The sequence below is a fragment of the Maniola jurtina genome, chromosome 6, assembly GCF_905333055.1.
Source record: "Maniola jurtina chromosome 6, ilManJurt1.1, whole genome shotgun sequence".
In the NCBI taxonomy this organism is placed as follows: Eukaryota; Metazoa; Arthropoda; class Insecta; order Lepidoptera; family Nymphalidae; genus Maniola; species Maniola jurtina.
Window position 1 is genome coordinate 13,776,889 of NC_060034.1, and position 27,117 is coordinate 13,804,005.

General features: G+C 37.2%; 1 protein-coding gene across 3 annotated transcripts in view; it reads right to left on the minus strand.

Moving 5' to 3' along the window:
* The window catches only part of LOC123866038 (zinc finger protein jing homolog), a 207,626-nt gene that overhangs the window by 64,781 nt on the left and 115,728 nt on the right, over positions 1-27,117 (minus strand). Inside the window, exon 1 of one of the 3 annotated variants that reach the window (XM_045907356.1) lies at positions 3,095-3,315. The exons of 1 other annotated variant lie outside the window; for it this stretch is intronic. In XM_045907356.1, coding sequence (XP_045763312.1) covers positions 3,095-3,114 — 20 coding nt within the window. In that variant the 5' untranslated portion in view covers positions 3,115-3,315. Of the gene's footprint in view, positions 1-3,005; positions 3,316-27,117 lie in introns of those variants that run through there. One more of the 3 variants, XM_045907357.1, reaches the window with a different exon arrangement.

Consider the following 27,117-nt stretch of genomic DNA (forward strand, 5'->3'; position numbering starts at 1 on the left):
AAAATTTATAACACCCCCGACAAGTAAAAGTTACAGTAATAACTAGAAAAGAGCTGATAACTTTCAAACGGCTAACCGATTTTCTTGGATTATAGCTAAGAACACTCTCTCGATCAAGCCATCTTTCAAACAAAAAAACTAAATTAAAATCGGTTCATTAGTTTAGGAGCTACGATGCCGCAGACAGATACACAGACACACATGTCAAACTTATAAAACCCCTCTTTTTTGGTCGGGGGTTAAAAAGGAAAGGTCACTGACTGACTGATCTGTTAACGCAAATTACTGGACGGATCAGGCTAAAAGTCATGCAGATAGCTATTATGAAGTAGACATCCGCTAAGATTTTTTTTTGTGAAAATTCAACCCCGAAAGGGGTAATATAGTGGTTTGTTTGTGTAGTCCACGTGAATTATGTCGCAGGTATAATCTATTGTTTTATAAGATGAAGAATATTTCGATGTCCTAAATAATGCACATAGTTACTAAGTTTTTACAAACGTAAGATTTGATTTATTAGGCACATAAAAGAACAAGAACCGAGTAAATAATATTAAACAATGAAATTGATGTACCTCAAAGGTAAACGTAGATAAATACTTTACTTGCTAGTAAGGTTCTAAAGGTACATAATGAACAGAGAAAAAGGAAAATGGAAGAAATCGAAATGTCAGTAACTCTTGCTAAGACAGCACACATGCGTCATAACATATCCGCCAAGATACTATGACGAACATAAGCTACCCAGTGAGAATTTCAATGACTTCCTAACAAGGAACTACAAGTTCTAACTACCTTGCGAACAGAAGTTGTTATTGGAACTTATTCTATGTACAGGCCATATAAAAGAATAGAGACTCTATATAAAATTACATTAAAAAAAAACCTCAGGAACTGAGCAATAAAACGTTAAGAACTGCAACAAAGAAAGTAAAAAAATAAAAACTCTAGTAAATGAAATTCCAATTCAGTTCAGTTCCATGAAAATGAATTAAGTTAAAAAATTACATACAATTGATCATTGTAGTGTTATCTCAATCATTCTATTTGGTATTTTTCTTAAAAGAAGTTTAGGAGGAATTAACATTACAAGATATACCATAAGTCCATATCCAACTTACAGATTACAATGTTGTGAGCAGATGAACTTGGGAATTCCTTATTGTTACCTAAGACATAGGAGACTTTATAATGTAAATAAATTACTCTTTTATAGACCAAAACGGAAAGGTTTAGCACAAGGTGCTGAGTGCACCTGCCTTGTACTTATGTTATGGGATCGTGCGGCCTGTTCAGCTAGAGTAGAATAATGTTTAAGAATTATTGAGACTCATTTCATATGACAACGATCATAAATATCAATTAAATAAAAACAGACAACGCAAGGCAATTGCTTATTTAAAAAAAAACAAGTACTCATTAAGTAGTCATAATCAAATGAGGGTTAAGTATACTAAATATTTAAATATAAATGCTAAAAATATGATAATAATGATAAATAAATAACTAATGCATAAGTTCCTTATTTAATTATGGGGAAATAAAAAAAGTTTTTATTCAAATATGTATGCAAGTGTTTTTGAATCGTCAAGTGAATCTACTACTTACTGGTTCAGGTCTTTCCTACCGAGAAGAACTAATACGAATCAGCGGTTGCTCTTTCCAAATACTCAAGTTACAATTAAGTTATCATTATGCTTTCTCTCTTATCTATTTAATTTCACTATTTATTGAAGTACCTACGTTATTCGCCTTATTTTTACACTATATAAATACACAAGTCTAATGGTTATCATTTGAGATTATACATATAATAACTAAACATAAGTACGATAGCGTTGTTTGATGTAGTTACAGTTAAACATAAGTAATTACTAATTAGATAGTTCTGCCTAGTATACGCTGTAAGTAATTTACACAGTGGCTAATGACGTTATGAGTAAATTACTTAATAATCACTTAACGTTCAATTTATTGTTACGTTTAAATTATACATAATTGTCGCATATGTAGTAGGTACCTATTTCCTTCTTCTAATTCCCGTTCTTTGGAATTTTACGTCCAACTTGAAATTTTAGTTTCACGTTGTCATTTCTCTTTCTTTTCTTGATTATTTTTTTTTACTTTACCTTTAATACATTTATAGAACCTATCTCTATTGTTTCGATTTGAAATATGTACCTAGTAGGTACTTATGTATTTCCTTTTTTTTATCTTTTTCGTCATAACAATTGTGAACATTGATCTATTGTCTGCTTATTTATTCTACACCGATTTGACTGTCTACAAGTTTTTATAATGATTTATTCTATAGGAAGTGAAGAGTTTCTGTATATTTACCTATCTATACCACAAAGTTTTCAGATTTGAAAACCTTTTTAGTTTTGTCTACTTTGAGATTTTCATTTTTGATACCTACTCGAACCGTTTCAAATATTCTTTCAACTTCATAGAACATTTCTAGGCTGTTGGCGTTTCCTCAAATAGATTTTAAGTGTGCCTAACATAGGTAATTAAATTATTGTTTGTAGGCTACCATATAGACTTGATTAAAATTTTCCGTTTTCCGTGACAAGGTGTGAATTCCATGAAAGATCATAGCTGTGGTGGCATACATACTCAGAAATGACGCAAAGGGATGCTATAATCTGTTAGATTACGTGCGGTAAATAATATAATGTAAAGGATTGATCGAAAATTCCATATTTGGTAAAATGACACTGCTACTTCCATTTGGTAGGTAGGAAGTATACCTATCCAAGATGCTAGTTGCTTACAAAACATTAACTCACACAGTGTAACTTAACTTAAAAAAATGGATAAAGAGACCAAAAAAACACGACCGTCTGCATCTAATTCACAAAAGGTCCCCTAAGCCGAAGGGAGACTCATTGTTGCGATGCAACAAAAAACGGTTTTCGTTGCACCCGACGAAGTGGTTATTTTTTGCGCTGCAGTGGCTGCACCCAAAAAAGCGCGAAATATTACGTTCTGGCGTCGCTTACCGATAGCAACCAAGTCATGACGGGGGATCGGGTTCGGGCAACGATCGCGGCGACGTTCATGCGTGCTGGTTAAGCTCCGGGATAATCACCTCGGTCGATGTCGTAACATCACTTCGCATCGCCCGGCGCCACGGTCAGCTCCTGGCCAGCCGAGCACTGCACATCCTCGCCATCACACACACACGATCGATCACACTGGCACACACGGGATGTCACTGCACACACTGGGCACGGTCGCGCTGGGAGCGGCGGGAGCGGCGGCAGCGCGCGAGGCGGGCGGCGTGCGCTATGATCGCCGATGCATTGGCGGCCCAGTGCGCCGCGCTCCCGGGCGCAACAGCTGACGGGAGGCGCAGGCCCCCGCCCCGCGGCCCGCGCGCGCAGCCGGTGCGTGCGCCACACCGCCCGCCTCGCCCCGCTCACCCCACCTCTAATCCATTATTTACGGACGGCCGACCGGTTTCAGGCGCGTTCGCCGAGCCTGCCGCTTCACGACGATCGTTCAAATTTAATGCCCTTCCTATGTCCGGCCTCTAATGCGATAAGATTACAAACATCGGGCTTAGTACTCCGGAGACTCCGGCAAGTTCCATTTCCACTCATTCTCAGTGGCCATTGTTCGCATGCTGCGTCGAAAGTTGCAATATGCACTCTGGCATGAGATATACTTACACCCACACTCGCCCATCGTTAAACGCGAGTCAATGACGTGATTGATATGACAGGAGGGCAGGTGAACGAACTTATGGCAGGCATTGGCTGGCACTGAAAGCACTAAAACGCCAATAACCTGGGTAAAATATTCCACATCGTAAGCCACAAACGCTGACTTGCAATAAATCAACAACAGCCGATCATAAACAGACTGCCATTCCGTAGATATTAAAGAACTACATTTATGTAGACGATGCAGCTATAACTTTCACATGACATGGGACAAGTAAAAGACAGATAAACCGTGGTTTAGTGCGGGAACATTGAGCCTTAAGCTTTACTGAAACAACCTTCCCTTGCACAGCTACAGCTTATCTCTAACATTAATCTAAGTTCTGTGAAAGCTCTTAAAAGTAAATGTCTTAATTCTGAGAATTAACAAAAAAAAAACTACATAAAAATACTTTAGCATGTAATTCATAGAAAAAAGTAAATTAATAACCAGTAATCTGGATGATCGTACCTTAATTTTAAATGATCATCCGCTCTATATTCTGTACTTTTGAGTATTAACTTTCTTAAAAAATTAACACTCAAAAGTCAAAATTAATGTTGATGATGTAGAAGAATCTAATAAAATCAAATCATTTGTGGTAGGCAGTTTTAAAGAGAAGAACACGTTGGTAACCTAAAAATAAATGCGCACTTGGGCACATTTATCAAACAAACTGTGAGTAATGAAATCTACGCGGGGAGGATATAAAGTCAGCTTCATAACGCAGGAGATCTGTGGCAGCGGAATAAATGATGCGGGACCACCACGTCGAGCAGCTTCCGTCCGCAGATGATCGTGTTCTCGATCTAATGGCTATAGGACATTAGATACTGTACAAAATATAAAGAGATTTCGCATGGATGGGAGGTCCGGGCCCGAGGGTAGTGTGCAGTGTTTCATTTCAGCGTTCCAGGTAACATTAGCGCCGGACGAGTGGGCCTCGAGATGCCTACTCCGAGATCCACTTTCGGCGGACAGCCATAGAAATCACGTAGTTCGCGGAACTTTGTTACCTGTGGTGCGGCAGCGCAGCGCGCCAAGGTGAACGCTCGGGCCAAGGACGGGCCGCCAGGAGGGGAGGGGCCGCGACTCCCCACCCGCCGCAACTCCCCCGGGCCCCAGTAAAAACGCTCCGAACCTTCGAAGACGGGCGTTCAGCCCAGCAAAAAAGGGCCCGAGCCCGACGGAACAAATAGAAAACGCTCGGGAAAAACGAGGAACACAAATAACAGGGCTCTCAGATAACAGAACTAGTTACGTACCACTCATACTGTATGTAGCCTGTCTAAGAAATGAACAGGTCGTATGTCACCTGCGCCCGCGCTGACAGGTCACGCATGTACCGAAACAGTGAACGTTCTATGGTGTGACAGCACTAATAACTGGTGGACAAAAATGCCTAATGGAAGAAATGCGGAACCGGCCCCATTAGCAACAGACCGCTAATCACTTGGCATTGTGCCCCACGATATTTTTAAAACCTTTGTTTTCACCACTTTGCTGACCATTGAAGTTTGCAGAGTATGTTGGTCTACGGAAGACATTTAAATCCGATTAAAAGGTCTGTACCCCAAACAGTAACATGCCTGTACTCCATCGAAACTTACCTAACAATTATTACTTGTTAACATTTTGTTCAATTTCTATTGAAGCCGATTTCACATGTTCTGTATTTATTAAAGCATATGAAATAAGTATAAAGGCCGTGGAATACCGGGACAACTTCCTAGCTACCCTGCCCCGACCGGTTTCACTTGCGCTTTATAATAGCTACCATACAAGAAAAACTAGCGCTGTGATAAACGCTGAGATTCCTGCTAAAGAATTCACAGTAAAGTAGCATAGTTTTTAGTTATTAAATCCAAATATAGAAAAAGTTATTCGTACATTTAACGAAAGAGTTGCAAATTTTCTAGGCGCTTTGTAATTTTTAACTCCACGCGACAATGTGGCTATTGCTGTTGTAGGTATACAATTTTTAACTAAATTAAATTAAAATGGCTAAGCCTAGTGCCATCCTGTACCTCAGGAAACATTATGAAAAGTATAGAAACATATAGCTCTGACATTTTTAGTTTAGTTTAGAGATTGTATACAACATAATTATTATGTTCAATACAATAGAAAACAATTACTAGAATGGTAAAGTTTTCGAACAAAACAACCCCTTGGAAAATTATCCTACTTCTGATGTTGAAATTTAAGACACCAATAAATAAATATTTTTCGATATCGCGAGGTACAAGCAATAACAATACACCATCTTCGGTCGCCAATCACTTGACCAGCCTATTGCGTACGTTACATCACCGCTCATAAATAGAATCTCCAGGAGTGGTAAGCGTACAGTGCGTGCAAGGAGGCGTAACGTCCTGCGCTTCTCTAACCTAACAAACAAAGAGTGAGAGGGAAAGAGACGAGGCAGTGTTACAGTTAAGCAGGAACTCTATTTATATGCAAATATAACCTCGGAGTCGACACCTGTTTGCGTATTCTCGGCACTCACCGCCTCGCTTTGTGGCTACTCTGTCTCCGGTATCTTTTAGATTATGGAATACAAAGTTACCAATGCGTGTTATTAAATTTCCTTTAAAAACGCTCGACCTTAAATCCTTCGTATTGGAGGTTAGATTTGAATTCATCCCAATTTGGTGAAGGAATTCATATTTTTGCTTTTCGAGCCATTTTTTCAGGTCTCGTATATCTGGGGATGAATAACGAGATTCATTAGGCAAAATTAATTACTGAACACACAAAAAACTGTTTTAGGTAAAAATATCACGCACGTGTTTGTATGCGCCCCTTTGAATAATCATTATGAGCTGCGAATAGAGGGCTCTACCTATTGTTCGTGCTTCGTGACCGTCCTTTGCTTAATGAATGCATAGGTATACACATTTAATATGTATTATGTGTTAAATTGTTTAATTATAATTAATATTTTCGTATTATTCTGCTACTTCCGCTTAATTTTATCATGTCGGTAATGTACATCTTTACTTGGCTTAATTTCATTATTTTCATTTAAAACGGCATTGTCTTTTCCAATAAGTTTGCCATTTATTTATAGATAAGTAGCAATCGCTAGTCAGTTGAACGTTAGGCGAAAATTGAAAGAATTTTTTAAAATTCATTTTCAAATCTCCATCCCCAATGTAGGGAATGAACTTTCTTGGTGATCACCTACGTTACGTATTATAAGGTGCAAAATTTAATGCTTCTAGACTCTAGAGTCATAGGTCCACGGGTTGCTGTTCGTTGTGTGTGTTGCTATAAGTTATAACATATTCACAATAATCAATTTGTTCCCCACCCGTGGGAACCCGGGGTGATTCGGTTAGTGTGTTAATAAATCCATTCACTATAATCAATGCACTGAAGATAGCATTATATCGCACAGGCATCCAGCATAATATTTATATTACTACCACCTGCGCATGACAACATTATGTATAGTATGTAAAAGTGTGTATAATTAAATATGAACTTTTATACTTTGTTGTGGACCTCGTGTACTGGTAGGTATCCTATAACAAAATAAAATACAACGCAACATCTTTTTAGTGCACATCAAGCTAGAGCGAGCGTGTAATTGATGTGTCTACGACATTTCATATTTGTATTTTTTTTTGTCCGTTTAATCAATTTCCCCTGTGATTTCTGCGGTGTCAGTTTTTTCCATTATTGTCATATTTCCGACGTCCCCAGCGTAGCAGGAATAAAGAGAAGAATTAGAGCGAGGCTCTCCCTTTCATTTATCATACTCAGACTGGCCGGGAGTCGAGAGTCGGGACCCTGAGTGTGTTTCTATGTACGTCTGGCCGGCCAGATACATCGCGTCGTTTATTTTGTTTACATGTGTTAGGTTAGTACTACGTTCGCAATGTTTGCGCTGGGGATCCTGTATGATAATTCACTTGAGTGTTATATCGTTGTTTATTCAAGTTGCATTGCATTTGCACACGTAATTAAATTATAACTGAAGACATACAAAATCTTTTAAGACAATCTTAACCTTTTAAGCATTCAGCCATATCTTGCGTATCTTTGGTGAAAGGATTATTTTGGATGAACAGAGTGTGGTCAACCAAAATAATCCTTCATTGAAATTCTGATTTGGGGTTATTCAAAAAATGTATGTAGAAATTTCTCACATGCCGGTCACGCAATAAGTGTTCTGCTCAGGTGGCTCCACTCATTTGCTCGCTATTCATACTCCTATAGAAAACAAATCTTATCATGATGTTGCTTATTTTAATAATCATCTGTGATTTCTGTTCCCGATAACCAAACCAGTGGTAGTCATTAAAAACAAACAAACTTCACGGTTTATAAGTACCAACTACCACTGTGTTTAAAAAAAATCATCAATCCATACTAATATTAAATGCGAAAGTGTGCCTATTACCCTTTCACAATTCATTTGTTTAACCATGGTTTAAAGGTATTTGACGTTTGACTTGCATTTCGGAAACCAACATAGGCTACTTTTTCTCCGAAAATCAAAGATTTAAGAAAAACCTAAATCCATGTAGGCGAAATCGCTAGCATTATCTAGTAAATAGTAAGAAATGGCTACTTCAAGTGAAGCGGTTATGTATGAATTTTGTGGTATAGGTCACAGAATAAAGAAGACATATTAAACTGCCAAAATAAGAATAATATAGCTAAGTGAGCTAAACGTTTCGGCTCATACGATGTTTGACATGTGTAGGTACGCGCAACGTTATGAACAGTAAACACAGAAATCTGATACTGGTAAAGGTCACAGTACAACTACTCATGTGGTATAAAGAAGAGATATTAAAATGTGCTATAGTGTGAGAAAGACTATGGCCAAACGTTTCGGCTAGTACGATCAAGTACGATGTACATGTGTAGGTACTGTGCAGCGCTATGCAGACGTCAGTAAACACAGGAATCTGATACGTTACACCATGAGCCGCTACGTCACTGAGCCGCTTTATCGCGCCAAACAATCGCCGCGGCCGTCGAGCCGTCAGCTGCGGGAGCGACGCCCGCCGCGTCCTTCTTTGCCCTTTTGCTTTGGACCATGCCTCTCGGTGACACACAATTCAACGTAGGAGCAGTTTCGTTTGTAACATTCATATTATGTTTCACATGACGACTTGCTTTATTACACTCTGTTTTTATGGCAATAATAGCTGTGTCGTCTTCAACCGAGACGTCTATGCTGGACATAGCTCTCTTACAAGGATTACCAAGTCCTTGTGATTAGTTTAATATCATCTGTCCACCTTGTGAGAGGGCTGCCAAATGTCAAAGTTGCTCTTTTCGGTGTGAGGTCGCCAATCCAGCAGACAGCACCTTGAGACCTCAGGTCTATCAGTTCTTTGTTATAGTTATATATTATATGTTTCTAAAGTTGTTACTCACTACTTTTTGTGTGGAATTTAGGTATTGTATTAGTTTTTCGCAGTACTTACAATGTTGTTCATATCCATTCGTAAGAATAAAAGATATCCCTATGCCAAGTTTCACAAACAGATACACGGACAGACAAACTTTTGCATTTACCAAAATTAGTGCGAATGTGAATTTTGCGAAATAGAATCACGAATATCAAATTCTGAGTGACATTATTATTAGCTGTTATTTTTAACCCCCGACCCAAAAAGAGGGGTGTTATAAGTTTGACGTGTGTATCTGTGTATCTGTGTATCTGTGTATCTGTCTGTGGCATCGTAGCGCCTAAACGAATGAACCGATTTTAATTTACTTTTTAACCGACTTCCAAAAAAGGAGGAGGTTCTCAATTCGTCGGAATCTTTTTTTTTTTTTTTTTTTTTTTTTTTTTTTTTATATTTTTTATGTATGTTCCCCGATTACTCAAAAACCCCTGGACCGATTTGGAAAATTTTTTTTTTGTTTGAAAGGGTATACTGTGCAGGTGGTCCCATATAAATTTGGTGAAGATCTGATGAATATCTTCGGAGATGGAGAACAGAACTCCTCAATGGATAGGAGCAAATTGCTCGCGATCAGTGTAATAGCTTAGTAAACAGTAGGGTTTTAACTGGGCACAGCATATTATAGTACAGTGGGGCCACTAAAAATTGTGAAATAAAAAATTTTCAAAAGAAAAATAAAACCGACTTCAAAAACGACAAACACTAAAAAGTAAAAAATAACTTTTGTTTAGCTACACGTGTAATGTACCTAGGTATGAAGTCGGGCGAGCTTCACTCTTGGATTTCTAATTTTGTTTTAATATGCTCGCTCGACTTCATACCTAGGTACATTACACGTGTAGCTAAACAAAAGTTATTTTTTACTTTTTAGTGTTTGTCGTTTTTGAAGTCGGTTTTATTTTTCTTTTGAAAATTTTTTATTTTCGTTTGAAAGGTGGCTTGATCCAGAGTGTTCTTAGCTATAATCTAAAAAACTGGTTTAGCCGTTTAAGAGTTATCAGCTCTTTTCTAGTTTTCTTGTAGAAAAGAAGGTTAGATAACCGTTTGGTTCATAATATTATGTCAATTGACAAATGTCAAGCTGTCAAGATGGACGTTGCCTAAATACATAATTATTTATTTGAAAATGATGTTTTGGAAAACTCAGATACTTTAGATTGTAGGCGCGGAATAGTCCAAGAAAATTAGGTCAGCCGTTTGAAAGTTATCAGGTCTTTTCGGTCTTTTCTTGTCACTGTAACCTTCACTTGTCGGGGGTGTTATAAATTTTTAATTTACACTTGTATTCACTGACAAAGCAAAACAGAATTGCTAAATATGTATTTGTGCAATGTTAACGACCGACGGTTTATGATGTGCAATTACTTTTGGAGGGGCAATAACAAAAAATATGAAGTTCGGCGCCGGTTCTCTAGCGTCATCAACAAAAACAAAGGAAAAATTAACCCGTAAAAGAAAAACACCATCACGATATTTCAATTTCTTGGGTACGAAATGGAAAATCAGTGGATTAAGCCTAAGCACCGGTAGTTAAGTGGAGTGCTTTTTGCCTCCGTCAGTTGCTAACGCAATAATAAAATTTTGCACTTTGATGTCAGTAGCCTGGCGGAGGCAGTCAGGGTTCGAGGGGGTGGAAAATAACCCGCGGCGTCTTACTTCCGTAACATCTCTGCATTTCTAATAGAGGTGTGCAAATATCGAAAAATGAATAGAGCGATACGTGTCTTTTGAGCGAAACACATTTAGTTCAATTTTTTCAATAGGAATTTGATAAGTAACAGATTTAATTTTATAATCTCTCAATCACAGATCTACAAGATCATTTAAATACTAAGTTTTTACTAGCCGGCTCACAATACTAAATGAGCCATAGGCAATCAAGCACTTATTCAAGGAACAAAAATAACAAATTCTAACCAGTTTTTATTTGCAGTAGGTCTTTAATTGAAAAAGACCCAAAAAGTTGAATAAATTGCGTAGAACATGAGAAACTGAGAACTTGACATCGTAGAAGAAGAAAGTAGAGGATAGAACTAAATAGAGGAAAAATGTACAAGATGCCAAAACCGCTAAAGGGTTATAGAGTCGGTGAGCTTGTGAACGAAGAGCTGAGTGATTTAATTCATTCTTATCCATCGTCCGCGAACTTCCCCAGTCTTTCGTAACGTCTCTGCATTTCAAAGTCAGGAGAGACAGGGGCGCGTCGCGACGGCGGGCGGCACTAAGCTGGAGTGACGCCTCACCTATCTCACTCTGACCTACTGACACCCGTTTTTATATCCCCCGTAATATCTCCTTCTACGTTTCTATTGGAATATTTATGGCCAAGGGACTTGGTATAGCGATTAGAATGCCATTCCTTTGAAATATTGATGGCTTTAGTAGCTTATTTCGCACTTGGCATATGGAGCTTTGCATACTTTAGACGTTGAGTATACGCGAGGCTGCATCAAAAGAAAGTTTGGAAAGGTGCGAGGGTTAAATGGATATGTCGGCTCATAATATTTGATATATTATGTAGGTAAATTATATTTCTACTTTCAGTGTTGTATGTCGTAAATTCGCCCACACACGTCGGATATGTTAATCACACTGTCATGGTTAAACCTGAACATACGAGTATGTATACTCATTCTCGTGGAGTTAGACACGTCAATTTTCACGTCCGTTTAACACTGTATCGTTAAAATTTTCCATTACTATAATTATACATTTAAAACAACTCCAACAACGTTCTGTTGTAACTTGTAAACCTAAGTTCAAGTGTTATTATGCAGATGATGAAAAAGAAAGAAAGAAGTTGAAAAATCCCTTTAGTAGGCACACAAACTAACCGGTTTGTTCAAAAGGAATTAGGTATGATTTGTCAGTCAACTTTATTTAGTTTTTATTATTTCTCCTTTGCTTGTGCTGTTCTGAGCTCAATGCCATTTCATTAATTAAATTGTAGTGCCGTCGTAAATGTCCATATCCCTGTATCCTGAGAGTCCAGATAAAATATTTGATAAAATACATATTAAATGAAATTTAATGGCACCGTCACACGGCACCGATCGATGCAAAATATGGTAGAATTGAACAAGTAAACAGGTTAAATAACTCTGTAACTGAAGAATTTTAACGAAGTATATCTAAATAGCCCTCGTATAGTGCTAGTACGAGTAAATTAGAGGCATTCAAAAGAGCATCCAGCGGAAGACTCGAGCGACGACATTGCGTCGGCGACAATTTACCAATCTATCGGTCACTACATCAATCTAACATACATCTAGCGTTTAAAGCGCTGTCCAGAGTATATATTTTACTCATCACAATACTTTTATAAATGAATCAAGGCTGATGTAGTGTATAGATAAATCTAGCAGACCTTGGTTTAAATGAAAGAAATACAGAAGACGAAGAAGAAATTCAAGAAGAAGTTCAAGTTCTCAAGAAATAGGAGAGCACGTTTATTGAGGGACTTTAAATGAATGATTTATAGATAAAGTTCTTGAAAGGTATCAATAAACTTTTCAGCAAAACTACAACTAGATACCACTTTTAGTTGAAACGTGTAGCAACTAGCAGTTTTATCAAATACAAAGAGTGAGCAAAGAAAAGCGCTAGGTCGCTGCAACGATTAGATAATACATAGTACGTAAAACTGGTCCGCGGCCACGCATCGGCGACGCGCTGGGCGGGTGGAAACGGCATGTGGCCTAGATTCGAGAATAACTAGCATTTTTATGCACTTGCGCCGTCATAGGAAGAACCACTCACTCTTTTGGCTTAGAAGAAACACAATATCACAAATCTATGGATTCAATTTGCAGACAAAAGAAACAACGTCGAGAAACTTAAGAAGGTCATGGAACTCAAAACAGGAAACTGCCATTATCTTTATGATGCACCATGCAGAACATGTTTGGTCGAATAAAGAAATGCTAAGAATTTAGAACCAGTATTCAAGACAGTTCAAGTGAAATGATTACGTAGTTTTGATGTAAACGAACTTAACGTACAAGTAACCACAACTCATTAAACGAATTTGAAAGTGCTAATTCCGGATTTTTCTCCTGTCGTGCAATTACTCGCAGGTTTGCTTTTTGCGCACTTTATAACTTTCTTGTGTAAAATTTTTTACTCCTTTTAACATTCTGACACCTTCATTTTGTACACTAATAAAGTTACAAGGCACAACAATTTATACTTAGCAATGGTACTTACAGAACACGTTTAAATTAATTAGTGGCAACGAGTTAGACTGGATCGGGCGCGGGGCGAGTGGAGGCCGAAGTGATAAATCTTGCAACAGGCATTAACACGAGGAAAGGGCGACAAAAAACGTGCAAAAAGTTCCCAAAGCCTTTTCTTCTGCGCCGACGATAAACGGATTTAGGGACGATCGTAGGTGGAATTTGAATATTCTCGCTGCCTTGGGACGGAATAACCTCTAGGGTAAAAAGCCAATTCTCATTATTTCTTTAGGGTTTTTGTATTTCATATTTGAATTTTGAGTGCCATTCTTTACGGATTTAGGAGCACACTTGCTTCAAATTGTCAAAATTGATTTATTGGTCTTACTTTCAAAACGAATTTAAAGACAAATTACTTACCTACTTTGTTCACTTTAATGATTTTTTTCTTGAGACTAACATAAGTTTGAACTTTTATAACACTCAATATTTATTTTTTGTAAACGAAGCTCGTAGTACCTATCGTGTTCGTTACCAGTGAAATGTAGACAGTGACAAAATCAAAGGCAAATATTATGTCACATGCTCCGTTGGGAATGTCGAGTCTTGTTTACTTTAAAAATATCCTATTTCTACTGACGTCGCATCACAGTTCACACTAAATAGTGGTGGTTTGGATATTAGGAGTTCCATTACGTCTTGGCTGTTGTCCTTGATGAAAAGGATTAAGTCCCTTGCCAGCACTTATAAATTTAAAGATTGATGTTCACAAAATTATTTTCAATTTTTATTTATAATTATTTGTGGGGTAGCTAATCCTATTATTTCTAAAGTTATTGGGTAAACTGATGCAGTCAAGTCAGCAGTGCGGGATACGAGCTAACATAAAAGAATATTACAGATTCAGTCTCTAACCCAAAAACGTTTAAACGCATCTTCTTACTGGAATGCTAATCCTGCTAGGTTTTTCTGGTAGAGTACACCATAACAATCTGCCGCCGAAACACCACATAATTCTTTAGTAAATACAAGTAATGTCTAACTAACGAGTACCTCCCTACCTAGTTTCTAAAGAAAAAACCTCTAACGTAGCATCGCAAACATTCTTTGGAAAAATTGGCATTGAGCGTAATAAATAATTCTGCTGTGCTTTTTTACATGGTATAATAAGCGTAGATAGGTAGAACCATATAATATATTCTTCCGAGATCAGTGGCAATAAGTTAGTAACAGTATGGTACTAGCCAAATCACCACACAATCCTTTAGAACATTTTATAAGTAATGTCTAATGAGTAGTTTCCGAAGTAAAAACCTCTAACGGAGCAGTGCAAACGTTCGTTGGCAAAACTGGCATTGAGCGTAATTACCGAGTACGCATTACGTCTGTCGGCGTATGCGAGCGCGAGATAACAGAGGCGGTCCCGACAAAGATGCGGGCCTCGCCGGAAATGCACTCTCATGCATTGCCCTATTTTATAGGCTGCTTCGCTGCAACTGTACCGCAGTCCCACACTCCACATTCTAAGCACGCTAAGCTAAGGTATAATGCCAAAAAAGTCGCTACGCCCAAAAATTATTTTTGAGTTATCGCCAAAAAAACGTGGTTATTTAAAAGTTTGGTTTCCAAAAACGAATGCTATATAGGACCAAGGGTTTTACTGTTTAGTTCGTTATTAGTTTGCTCTTACGTAGCATTCTATTATAGAAACAATAGTTTTTCTAAATTCGCATGTTTTCTGGTGGTAACTCAAAAAGTAATTTTGGGGGTAACCCGCTTTTTAGCAATAGAACTGCATAATGATGTATGGAACATCATGTTCCATGGCCTCTGAGTGCATGTTAAGCCGTCGGTTTCGGATATTACCACAAACATCTGAAATGCTAAACCTAAGTGTCAAAATCCCGTAAGAGTCGATTCGTATGCAGAAGATGATTTATCAACCATATTTTTGTATTACGCCAAGAAAACTAAAACAATTACTTCATCAAAACTTCTTTTTTAAAGCGAAATAGCAGTATTTTATCGACAAATAAAAAAAGGGTTGGTAAAATACAACTCCTGTAAATTGGTCCTACGAGCCGGATAAAATACAGAATAAAAAATTTTCAAAAGAAAAATAAAACCGACTTCAAAAACGACAAACACTAAAAAGTAAAAAATAAATTTTGTTTAGCTACACGTGTAATGCACCTAGGTATGAAGTCGAGCGAGCATATTAAAACAAAATTAGAAATCCAAGAGTGAAGCTCGCCCGACTTCATACCTAGGTGCATTACACGTGTAGCTAAACAAAATTTATTTTTTACTTTTTAGTGTTTGTCGTTTTTGAAGTCGGTTTTATTTTTCTTTTGAAAATTTTTTATTTCACAATTTTTAGTGGCCCCACTGTACTATAATATGCTGTGCCCAGTTAAAACCCTACTGTTTACTAAGCTATTACACTGATCGCGAGCAATTTGCTCCTATCCATTGAGGAGTTCTGTTCTCCATCTCCGAAGATATTCATCAGATCTTCACCAAATTTATATGGGACCACCTGCACAGTATACCCTTTCAAACAAAAAAAAAAATTTCCAAATGGGTCCAGGGGTCTTTCAGTAATCGGGGAACATACATAAAAAATAAAAAAAAAATAAAAAAAAAAAGATCCCGACGAATTGAGAACCTCCTCCTTTTTTGGAAGTCGGTTAAAAAGGGTACATAGTACATACGTATCTACTCGTCACTATACTGTCGTAAAAATAAACTCCAGAGTTAATAAAAGTTAAATTTAAACGAGTTTATAGAGTTAGAACTCGGACATCTAAGACAAAAGTGGAATTACATAAGATCATAGATAAAACAAAACATAAGAAGGTTACATATTAGTAATTTAAGTTAAGTATGAGTCCTTCGACTAGTTTCTTAAAAATATTTCATTTAAAAAAACGTGTATAGTCAACAGATATTGAGTTTCACCGAAACAGTGGTTGCTCGTTCACGGACCCTACCTAAACCAGTGATCAAACTAGCAACAAAGAAAAGTCGATAGCGGCTTCGATCCATTATTCCCAACGAGAACGAACCCTTGACGCGGGATATCCAATTATAAAATACATATTTAAAGTGTGCAAACGCAGTGGGTCTCGGTTAAGGCTCAGACAAACAAGGCGCGATGACGAAGACGGCGACACCAACTAAATCTCCACAACGCGGCTACTACAAGTTTCTGTCCAAGTATCATGAAGGAAGTTACAGATTCAGTCAGGCGAAATGAGCGCTGGACAACAGTGAAGCGAAAGTTTACTGACAAATAGACACTTTCGCGCCGTCCACGTGGCGTCTCACTTTGTATCTACTAGCAACTAGATCGATAAATCAGCCGCTATGCAGGTTCTATTTTTACTTATATCTGACGACATGCTCCTATATGAATGTATTCACACTAGCAAGCACACATAGAAAGAGGTTGCAGCCGCAAACGCGTTTTGCAGTATGACGTGCTATGCTACTGCCGGTATGACTTAATGTCTGTTGAGATTTTAACAGCTTGAAACAGACACAAAATACTTTGTAGTGTGAACGCATCCATATAGTTTCTTGTACATTACAACTTCCAGGAACATGTTGGACACTGTCATCGCGCACCGCTATCGCCGCGCTTTATTTCTGTCCAGGTCTTTAAAATGTGTGCAAACGCAGTGGGTCTCGGTAATTCAATTCAGCGTATTGAGTTACTTGTTGACAAATCCATTACAACGGGTGAAGTGGGCAGATAGGCAATTTACTTGAGCCGACGCGAATGGAGATCGAGTACCTCCAACCTACTCCTGTTGCCTACAATAACTCCATGAAACAATTTGTTGCTTATTGTTTTTCATTCACGGGAAATTGAATATCTAAAGTATCGAATAAAAAATATCTTTGCTCCACTTTTAAGTTGCAAATTAATAAAATTATAAAATACGATACCTAGGCTATTGAGATTTTTTTTTACAATTTTCTTCACATCTTTATTAAATTCAGTTACAATAAACAGCCAATTTGATTGTACTAAGTTTCTATTGTACTTCCAGTCTTTTGATTAAGTAAGGCTCAATATTTTGTACATATAATAAATAGACAAGTGTAAATTAAAAATTTATAACACCCCCGACGATCCAAAGTATTTGAGTTTTCCAAAACATCATTTTCAAATAAATAATTATGTATTTAGGCAACGTCCATCTTGACAGCTTGACATTTGTCAATTGACATAATATTATGAACCTAACGGTTATCTAACCTTCTTTTCTACAAGAAAACTAGAAAAGAGCTGATAACTCTTAAACGGCTGAACCAATTTTTTTAGATTATAGCTAAGAACACTCTCGATCAAGCCACCTTTCAAACAAAAAAAACTAAATTAAAATCGGTTCATTCGTTTAGGCGCTACGATGCCACAGACAGATACACAGATACACACGTCAAACTTATAACACCCCTCTTTTTGGGTCGGGGGTTAAAAATGACACCACTTCGATTACAATTTTTAAAACTTACAAGCGGACTGTTTGATGTGGTTTGATTAGAGACTGTTAAAATTTAACTAAAATAGTAATGCAGCATTATATCTACTTTGTCTTCATCTTGAATCTCATTAAAAACATCCACTCGACAAAGATTTTTTGACGACGAATAACGGTGGTTTTTTGTTTGTCTCAACTTTATCTTTACATGAACACGAACGTGCATTAAACAAAAGAAAAAGTCGGCACCTCTCAAGTCTCAACTAGAACTTTTTTACCTACGTAAAAAAAACTTATCATGTGGTAGGGAAGAAAATAAAAATACATACAAAATACCTATTGTTGCTACGTTTCGTTACGACTAGGTGCTTGCAGAACGACTTTTCAATCGTTTCCAATTAATTTACTTTTCTAATCCGGGAAAGTACCTACGTAATGTCAAAATCAATGATTTTGTGGCCACCAATAAATAAACCGAATCAAGAAAAGCAGCGATTTTTAAATACGTACCTTGTAGATGATCAAATTCAACCCTGCAATAAGCCACGAAGTCGCTACTGGGTTAAAACACCACATTATTTAAATGGAAATATTTTACAGTACTAAGAATTATGAATTAAAAAATAATAATTTGTGAAACTAAAATCCCTAAAAATTTACACTTTTTAGAACCGATTTAACAAATAACCAAAATGTTAAGTTTAAAGCAATAACAGTTAAAGATAAGACTTAATAAAAAGTACATAAAGTCAAAGTTTTATTACAGGAAAGTTCAACTTGAAAGGAACTCAAGTAGTTATTCAGAAAAGCGAGTTGATTAGTTTCCCGGAACACGGTTCCAATATATTGTTGCGGGAAATGATTTCAACTTACTTTGTACTTGAGTCCAATTCAAAATTAAATTATTTTATACAAATAACTATTCACTTTTCTGCTAACAAAGTATTATAACATCGATTTATTTTGAGTTCATAAATACATCCATACTAACATAATAAATGCGAAAGTGTGTGTCTGTCTATCTGTATGTCTGTCTGCTATCTTTTCACGGCCCAAAAGTTTAACCGATTCTAACGAAATTTGGTACAGGGTTAGCTTATATCCCGGGGACGTACCATAGGCTACTTTTTATTTCGGAAAATTCCGGATTCCTAAGAACCCATCCGCTTAACCGATTTGTATGAAATTTGGTACCGAGGTAGCTTGCGTCCCTGTAATTGACATAGGCATTTTATCCCGGAATATCAAACAGTTCCCACGGGATCTTCAAAAAATCTAAATCCACGCGGACGAAGTCGCGGGCATCCTCTAGTATTTATATAATTGGAACATTTTTATTCCTTTTAACTTTGCTTAGGTAGTCTTTTTTTTTAAAGAATGACTTCTAAAGGCAACTAGCCAGATTCAATATGTAATTCACTGATTTGTTTTATTGTCGACAAGTACATTACACTTTTTTTAATGTCAGTAGAACAATTTTACAATTGCCTACCTTTAAGTTCATTAATTTTAGTCGTACATTGATTATAAATTGTATTTAGTTAGTTTTACCTGCCATCTCCTTTCTAAGTTATAACTATAACTAAGTATAATAATATATCTACTGCGTTAAATGTTAGATGTTAACGAACACAGATATAAATCATTGCATACGATATCCAATGCGATAAAATAAATGTTAGATGGTACGTACCTAAACATGATAATATACAGTCTTATGCATATGCATTTATGTGTATGTACATAAACACCTTTTACCAAACCTACGCAACTTGCAGGCGAGCGAGTTTAAATGAGGCTAACTCGGCACGGTAAGCCACAGTATATCACTCAGATATAATATACACTCTATTTACTATACGTTAAAGTTTATAATGTGTTGTGTGATGTGGTCTGTGCAGCACGTGTGAGTAACTTAACGCCGATGGAAGCACGTTTAGTGCACCTTTGATCTCTTCGGGCGTATGAGGCGGCGATGTTATTTTATAGTTCAAAGAATTTACAGAATAATGAACGAATATAATATGAAAAAATCTATTTATAAACGTTATAATGTATCGACGTTGGTGGTTTCCATTCCTACTAAGACAAGAAGGTGAACCTAGGACCAATTATTTATTTACAAGAGCGAAATCAAGGAGTTATATACATATTTTTATTTTTTACTTAATTTATAATTGTACGAATGTACGAATTCGTCATAAATAACCCTAAAAAGCGATAATGATTTTTGACCTCGGGCAGTTTTTGTGCTATTGTTATTTTATTATCCAACCATCATAATAATTGTTGGAGTCTACGTTGGAATGTAGGCAGTTTACAAGAAACATCTATACTAATAAATAAAATTGGAGTGTCTGTCTGTAATTTCGAAATAACTACCTCATATTAAGCTCATATGGTTATTTGAACGATACCATAACTGAATCACACGTTTTTAAAATTTTTGTCTGTCTGTCTGTCTGTCTGTCTGTCTGTCTGTCTGTCTGTCTGTCTGTCTGTCTGTTTGAAAAGGCTAATCTTTGGAACGGCTGAACCGATTTTGACGGGACTTTCACAGGCAAGTAGAGGATTGACCAGGGCGTAAAATAGGCTACTTTTTTAACCGACTTTCAAAAAGGGAGTTGTGTTTTTCTACCTATGTACACCGAAATCTCCGAGATTTCTGAACCGATTTGCGTCATTTCTTTTTTAATCGATAGAGGAACTTTGCGACATTGTTTCATAAAAAATTTGGAGTCCAACTCCTCAATCCTGATGCTGCAGGGGATCTGACCAATCCACGCGGGCGAAGCTGCGGGCATCAGCTAGTGTAGTTATAAAGTAAAATATAACTTACACCGTATTTCCACTTGCAGTTTACTGTTAACGTCAAAATAACTTCTGTGTAAAACAGCAGGTACCAAACTACCTAGTCACCGCGAATACTGAGAATACGTCATAGTTGTCGGCCACTGCGGTAACACGTTGTTGTAATGGTTTGGCTCCACTACCGAGATTGGGCAAATGATTCGTGCTATTGCTTGGCGACAAAGGCAATCGTATCGTTTCGCACATTCGCACTCAACTCATACAATGGCGAGTATACCTATAGGTTTTTTTTAATCCCTCGCTAATTCTTTGTGTATCTGGGATATATTATATGTAATACACCACGGGGACGACTATTCGCTGTCATAGAAAGTCGCGTCAGCCAGCCGGCTGCTTTGCACAACTTAGTAAAAAAAATCGCCAAACACAAATCACCGTATCCCGAATGGCCAGTTGATTTGCCGAATGTCGAACTATGTATTTACCGTTCCGGTACGTTGTCGTGTAGACACCAAAAGGCTAGATAAAAAAGTGTTTGTGGTTTTTGAAGTCGGTTTTATTTTTCTTTTGAAAATTTTTTATTTCACAATTTTTAGTGGCTCCACTGTACTACCCTATTATAGTGTACCCTATTATACCCTACTGTTTACTAAGCTATTACACTGATCGCGAGCAATTTGCTCTTATCCATTGAGAAGTTCTATTCTCCATCTCCGAAGATATTCATCAGATCGTCACCAAATTTATATGGGACCACCTGCACAGTATACCCTTTCAAACAAAAAAAAAAATTCCAAATCGGTCCAGGGGTCTTCGAGTAATTGGGGAACATACAAAAAAAAAAAAAAAAGATTTCGACGAATTGAGAACCTCGTCCTTTTTTGTAAGTCGGTTAATAAAAACTACGACACCACTTCCAGGTTAACCTGTATCCATCTTAGACTGCATCATCACTTACCTGGTGCTGAAATTGCAACTTGTATCTGAATAAATAAAAAAATGTATCTTAAAATTGCACAGACTCGAATCATTGGCTGAACCCCGATAGTGGAGCCAAAGCACAAGTGTTCTGCACTTATGAGAATCTATAGAATACACTCAGGAACTGATAACGAATTCTTGTTAGCTTGTAAACAAGTGTTAACGCGAAGAAATGCGTCAGGACTGGGAATTTAATTGGATATGTTTATTATTAACACTATGAGTGAATAAGCGGCTGTATCTTAGTGGTACGACATCGTCCTCCTATCAGGGGGTTTGGGGCTCGATCCCGATCGCATCTCTAACTTTTCGGAGTTATGTGCATGTTTAGCAATTAAATACGTATACATACCTACTTATCATTTGCTAAAAATTGTAATGAAAGCTGTATGCCTGTGAGTTCCGCATTATGTTCTCAGAGATATTTCAAACACCTCCTGTCTGCCAATCAGCATTTGGCTTAAACCCTTTTCATTCCGAGAAGAGACCCATGTACTGAGCCAACGATGGTTGGTGATGATGATGATGATGATGTTTATTATTATCGCAATATTGACATATTGTAACCTCTCTGGCATAGATGTGAGGAGCATCAAGTCTTTCAAACAAGAATAGAATCGGTTGGCGTACAGTTCAACAATAGCAATAGCAGGTAAGTTTTCAACAATAGGTTAACTCATGAAACAGAGGATTACCTGTTTTTGTAAGTAGGTATTTATTTCTATAATACCCGGATAACCTTAAACTTAAAATACTTATTACTACCTATTCGTCATTATTACTATGATCCCCACACTAATCTCAAAGCTTGACAATAATGAATTTAAGTAAGATATCATACCTACTCGTATATTTTGCATTAAATGCAATTTTTTTTCATATTTGCCTTATGTACGTATGTACTAAAACATCCTAAAACCCGGATAACCTTAAACTTAAAATACTTATTACTACCTATTAGTCATTATTACTACGATCCCCACACTAATCTCAAGGCTTGACAATAATGAATTTAAGTAAGATATCATGCGTACTCGTATATTTTGCATTAAATGTAATTTTTTTTTCATATTTGTCTTATGTACGTATGTACTAAAACATCCTAAAAATTACCTGTAATAAACAATCTCTAAAAATTACTATAATACAGTCTCTTTTACCCATAAGTAAGTTCAGTGTTAAAAATACCAATAAAAGAGTACTTATTAGTGAACACTTTAGGGCTGTTAACATTCACTAATAAAATCATCGATGTATATGGATGGGCCCTTCGAATATAAAATACGCGCTCAAAAAGTCAAGAGAAAATGCAAAAGTCTCTTGACTTTGTCAATGACGATGACGTAAGATTCAAGCGTATTTTTGCGGACGGAATTTTATGGGAAAGGCTAATCCATATACATCGATGCTAATAATACAAATTTTAATGGTAAGTACTTTTATAATCTAGACAATCTTAGGTAGGTACGAAATACTAACTGTTACGTTATGGATAGCAGATGTGCATGCAGGGTAAAAGCTAAGCACTCTCCGCTCGCTATAGAGAACAGGTCACTGAGGTAACCCTATTGTAGGGCCTCCAGTTGAACTCCCTTTATAGGGACAACTCTAGTATTAATTGAGACAACGCTGTTACCAAAATATCGATCATAAAAAGATATTCCTCTCAATCTGTTCAAGAAATCCAATATAGTCTCCCAGATCTATTCTAGGTCAAAATCAAAGTCAAGATCAATTAATTAAATTGGGTACCATTGTACACTTTTTGATGGTCAGTTGTTGAATTTGTTAGATGTAATGCTGATAATATTAATTACGTAAACGTAAAGTATTTAAAGTTTAAGAATAGAATTATTAACTTTATTAACTTTAAAGTAATTTAGGGTAAAACTTAAGTACTACAGAATTCGGGAAAATCCCGAACAGATTCAGCATAATTGGTAACCTTATTCATTGTGGCGCGTTGGTCAGGGCCTGTTTCCCACGGGGCTTGCATACATCGACTGCGGACTGGACGTACCTGTGGACAAAACGCTTTCTTTAATACTTCATAGTAATCAGCGCCATTAACGTAGGTAATGCAAGTATGTAACGAGCTATTGATACTGTTTTTTCATCAATTAATATTCTATAACGAATTAACGACGATATTTTTCACACATGATCGATGCATTGTTGTTGCGTCGATATAGTTTTTGTACAAATCAATTACAGTAAACTCTACCGATATCGATGGATAGTGTTCGTATTCGCTTTGTCCATAAATACCCAGCTCCCAGCAGCGTTAACTTTTTCCAGGTATAAAGTACACTATACCTATTTTTAACCCCCCAACCCAAAAAGAGGGGTGTTATAAGTTTGACGTGTGTATCTGTGTATCTGTCTGTGGCATCGTAGCTCCTAAACTAATGAACCGATTTTAATTTAGTTTTTTTTTTTGTTTGAAAGGTGGCTTGATCGTGAGTGTTCTTAGCAATAATCCAAGAAAATCGGTTCAGCCGTTTAAAAGTTATCAGCTCTTTTCTAGTTACTGTAACCTTCACTTGTCGGGGGTGTTATAAATTTTTAATTTACACTTGTTTCCTTCCACATGCATATTTAACATTCTTCTAGTGACATGATTTCCTTCCCTCCGCATTACATGCCCATGTCATGCCAATCTATTGCCCCTCATCATTTCTACCACTAACTCTACTTTCAAACTTCCCCGTATAAAAAAGCAACAATATAAATTCAAAGGTGCAGCCATTTGAATTTTTTTTATTTATTGAATTACTTTTGTTTACTCAAAATCTTTCATTCGATAGTCTGTTACTGACAAGACCCATACACGATTGCGCAATCCACGTCCATTCAACACGGCCGATAATTCCACTAATACGCCAATTAATATCGTCACTTTCAGTTCATTACGTGTTCCATTTCTCCGACGCGTCGGTTCGCGCGCCGTCGCACAAACATTCAGCATTCTAGCTCATTTGTTATCTTTGTGCATGCCGCGAATTTCCCTCGCTGAAAGCCTATTGTCGACTGCTGTAAACATGAGCCCTCGCTGTGATAGTCTGACTTTATCTGTATTAACGCAATCATGCCACGGTTTTGAATCTGTTTATTAATATGCGTATCTTTAAAAAGCCACTTTATATGTGATAATGAATAACAACCAGTCAGTGCGCGGCGAACTCGCTCTATTACCTAGTAGGAGGTCTTCCAACGTTGCATTTTCCGGTGCATGGTCGCCATTCCATGGTACTTGGGGACCCCAACGGCTATTTTTTATTCAAATTCAGTTTTTCGTACTAAGTAGGTATGTGCCCTGCGTATTGCCACTTCAGCTTCGCAATCCGAATCGTATGAAATTACTTTATCTTTTAATTTTTTTGAATTAAGCAAATTGAAAACTTATTTGTACAATAATAATTAATTAGAATCCATTGATCTTAGTATTTAGAATAAACAAGGCATTACATCTCACCAAAGCCTAAACATAAAGCTCATTTGCAAACCGATAAAACGCACTGCTGCACCAAAGGGTATTTTTTTAAAAACCAAATTACAACCAAGATTGCGGAAGCCAATATCCGCCTATTGCGCCCGATATGATAATTGCACTTAATTATGCAATATTACAACTTAATTAGTGCAATATCGCATTCAGTTCATTAAATTTCCATTTTTCAGAGCGGCCGATGCGTTGCGTGCTCTTCTGCACGAGGGGTTAGTACGCTAGTGAGGTTTAATAGCTCGCCCATTTTCATATTCTGCGAAATCAATTTCAGTTCCTTCCGAATTACTTAATTTGTTTTGTCTTCTCAAATGAAGTAAGTTTAGTGGATATGATGGATTACAACGGTTCTTTAAAATTATTATTACGATTAACAATGTTTACATAGAATGATGCGATTTCGTTTAACGACATGACACGTTTAAGCTTCTATAACCCAGCTATTATCCCATCTTACGAATATATGTAACAAGTGTAAATTAAAAATTTATAACACCCCCGACGATCCAAAGTATTTGAGTTTTCCAAAACATCATTTTCAAATAAATAATAATGTATTTAGGCAACGTCCATCTTGACACCTTGACATTTGTCTATTGACATAAGATTAAGAACCTAACGGTTATGTAACCTTCTTTTCTACAAAAAAACTAGAAAAGAGCTGATAACTCTTAAACGGCTGAACCAATTTTTTTAGATTATAGCTAAGAACACTCTCGATCAAGCCACCTTTCAAACAAAAAAAACTAAATTAAAATCGGTTCATTCGTTTAGGCGCTACGATGCCACAGACAGATACACAGATACACAGATACACAGATACACAGATACACAGACACACAGATACACAGATACACACGTCAAACTTATAACACCCCTCTTTTTGGGTCGGGGGTTAAAAATAGTCCCCATCCCTTTAAGGCTCTACTAACACATGACAATAATCTCAATTTACTTCTTTATTCAGAATTATTTCATGTAGGCTTAATGTAGGCTCAAAGACCTTTAAATAATGAAAGGTCTGATAAGAATTATTATTAAGCTATTCCTACTTCCATGTGTAGGCTAACTTGTGGTACTTATGACATTGACATGATGTGAATACTCGATCGGTTCGGAAAAAGATATATCATTAAACACAAGCAGAGATAATAACACATTAGTAATAAATAATTAATAATGCATTAGTAACTTCCAGATTATTCATCAGTTGATATTGATAACAGTCGGTATCAGTTGTTTCACTTCATTACGCTTCCCATTTCCCCGCGCCCCGATGCGTGGCGCATTGCGGGGCACAGAGGCGTAGCGTGCACATTGCACATCACACAATATTATCTGTTTGCTGCACAATGCACATAACGACAGTGTCACTGAAAGCTCAAATTGTATATTTCACTGTCATTTAATTTTAGTTTAGAGATACTCTACCTTATCAACATTCCTAATCGACAAACATTAGGATTTTCAAGCCTGCTAAATAATTTATTCAATATACTCAAATAGATACGCCCAGATGTTTAGTCACTCTTGCTGGACGTTCACAGAGCTTTTACTTATTCGAGAGGCAATATCTTGGGTATTTCGTAACGTCTTACGGCGACTTACCAGAGAGATAAGCATATCCACATGCAGCGTGGGCCGACTCGACATAGAAATCGCTGCACTGATATTAGTTTGTCCTAAACCAACAAGTTCGTCGCTACTTACAGCTCAATATGGAACGGGTAACGCGACGTTGCCGCTCCGGCGAGTCTCCAGCCCAGGTACGGGAGGTATGCGGTATGGGCACACAATGCGGCCAGCTGTTTGTGTTTAGTACCTGGCGTGCTTGCCATCACTGTTTGCTCGCCTCCTACGAGAACTTCGTTTTTCTCCACAAAAGAAATCGATCCGCGTGAAATTGATCCGCGAGACTATGCCCGGAGCACGCACTTAGTACACGACTACGTATAACCCTACAGCCGCACCACTTCTCCCCTCGTGCGATCGCGAGGGGATACTTAATC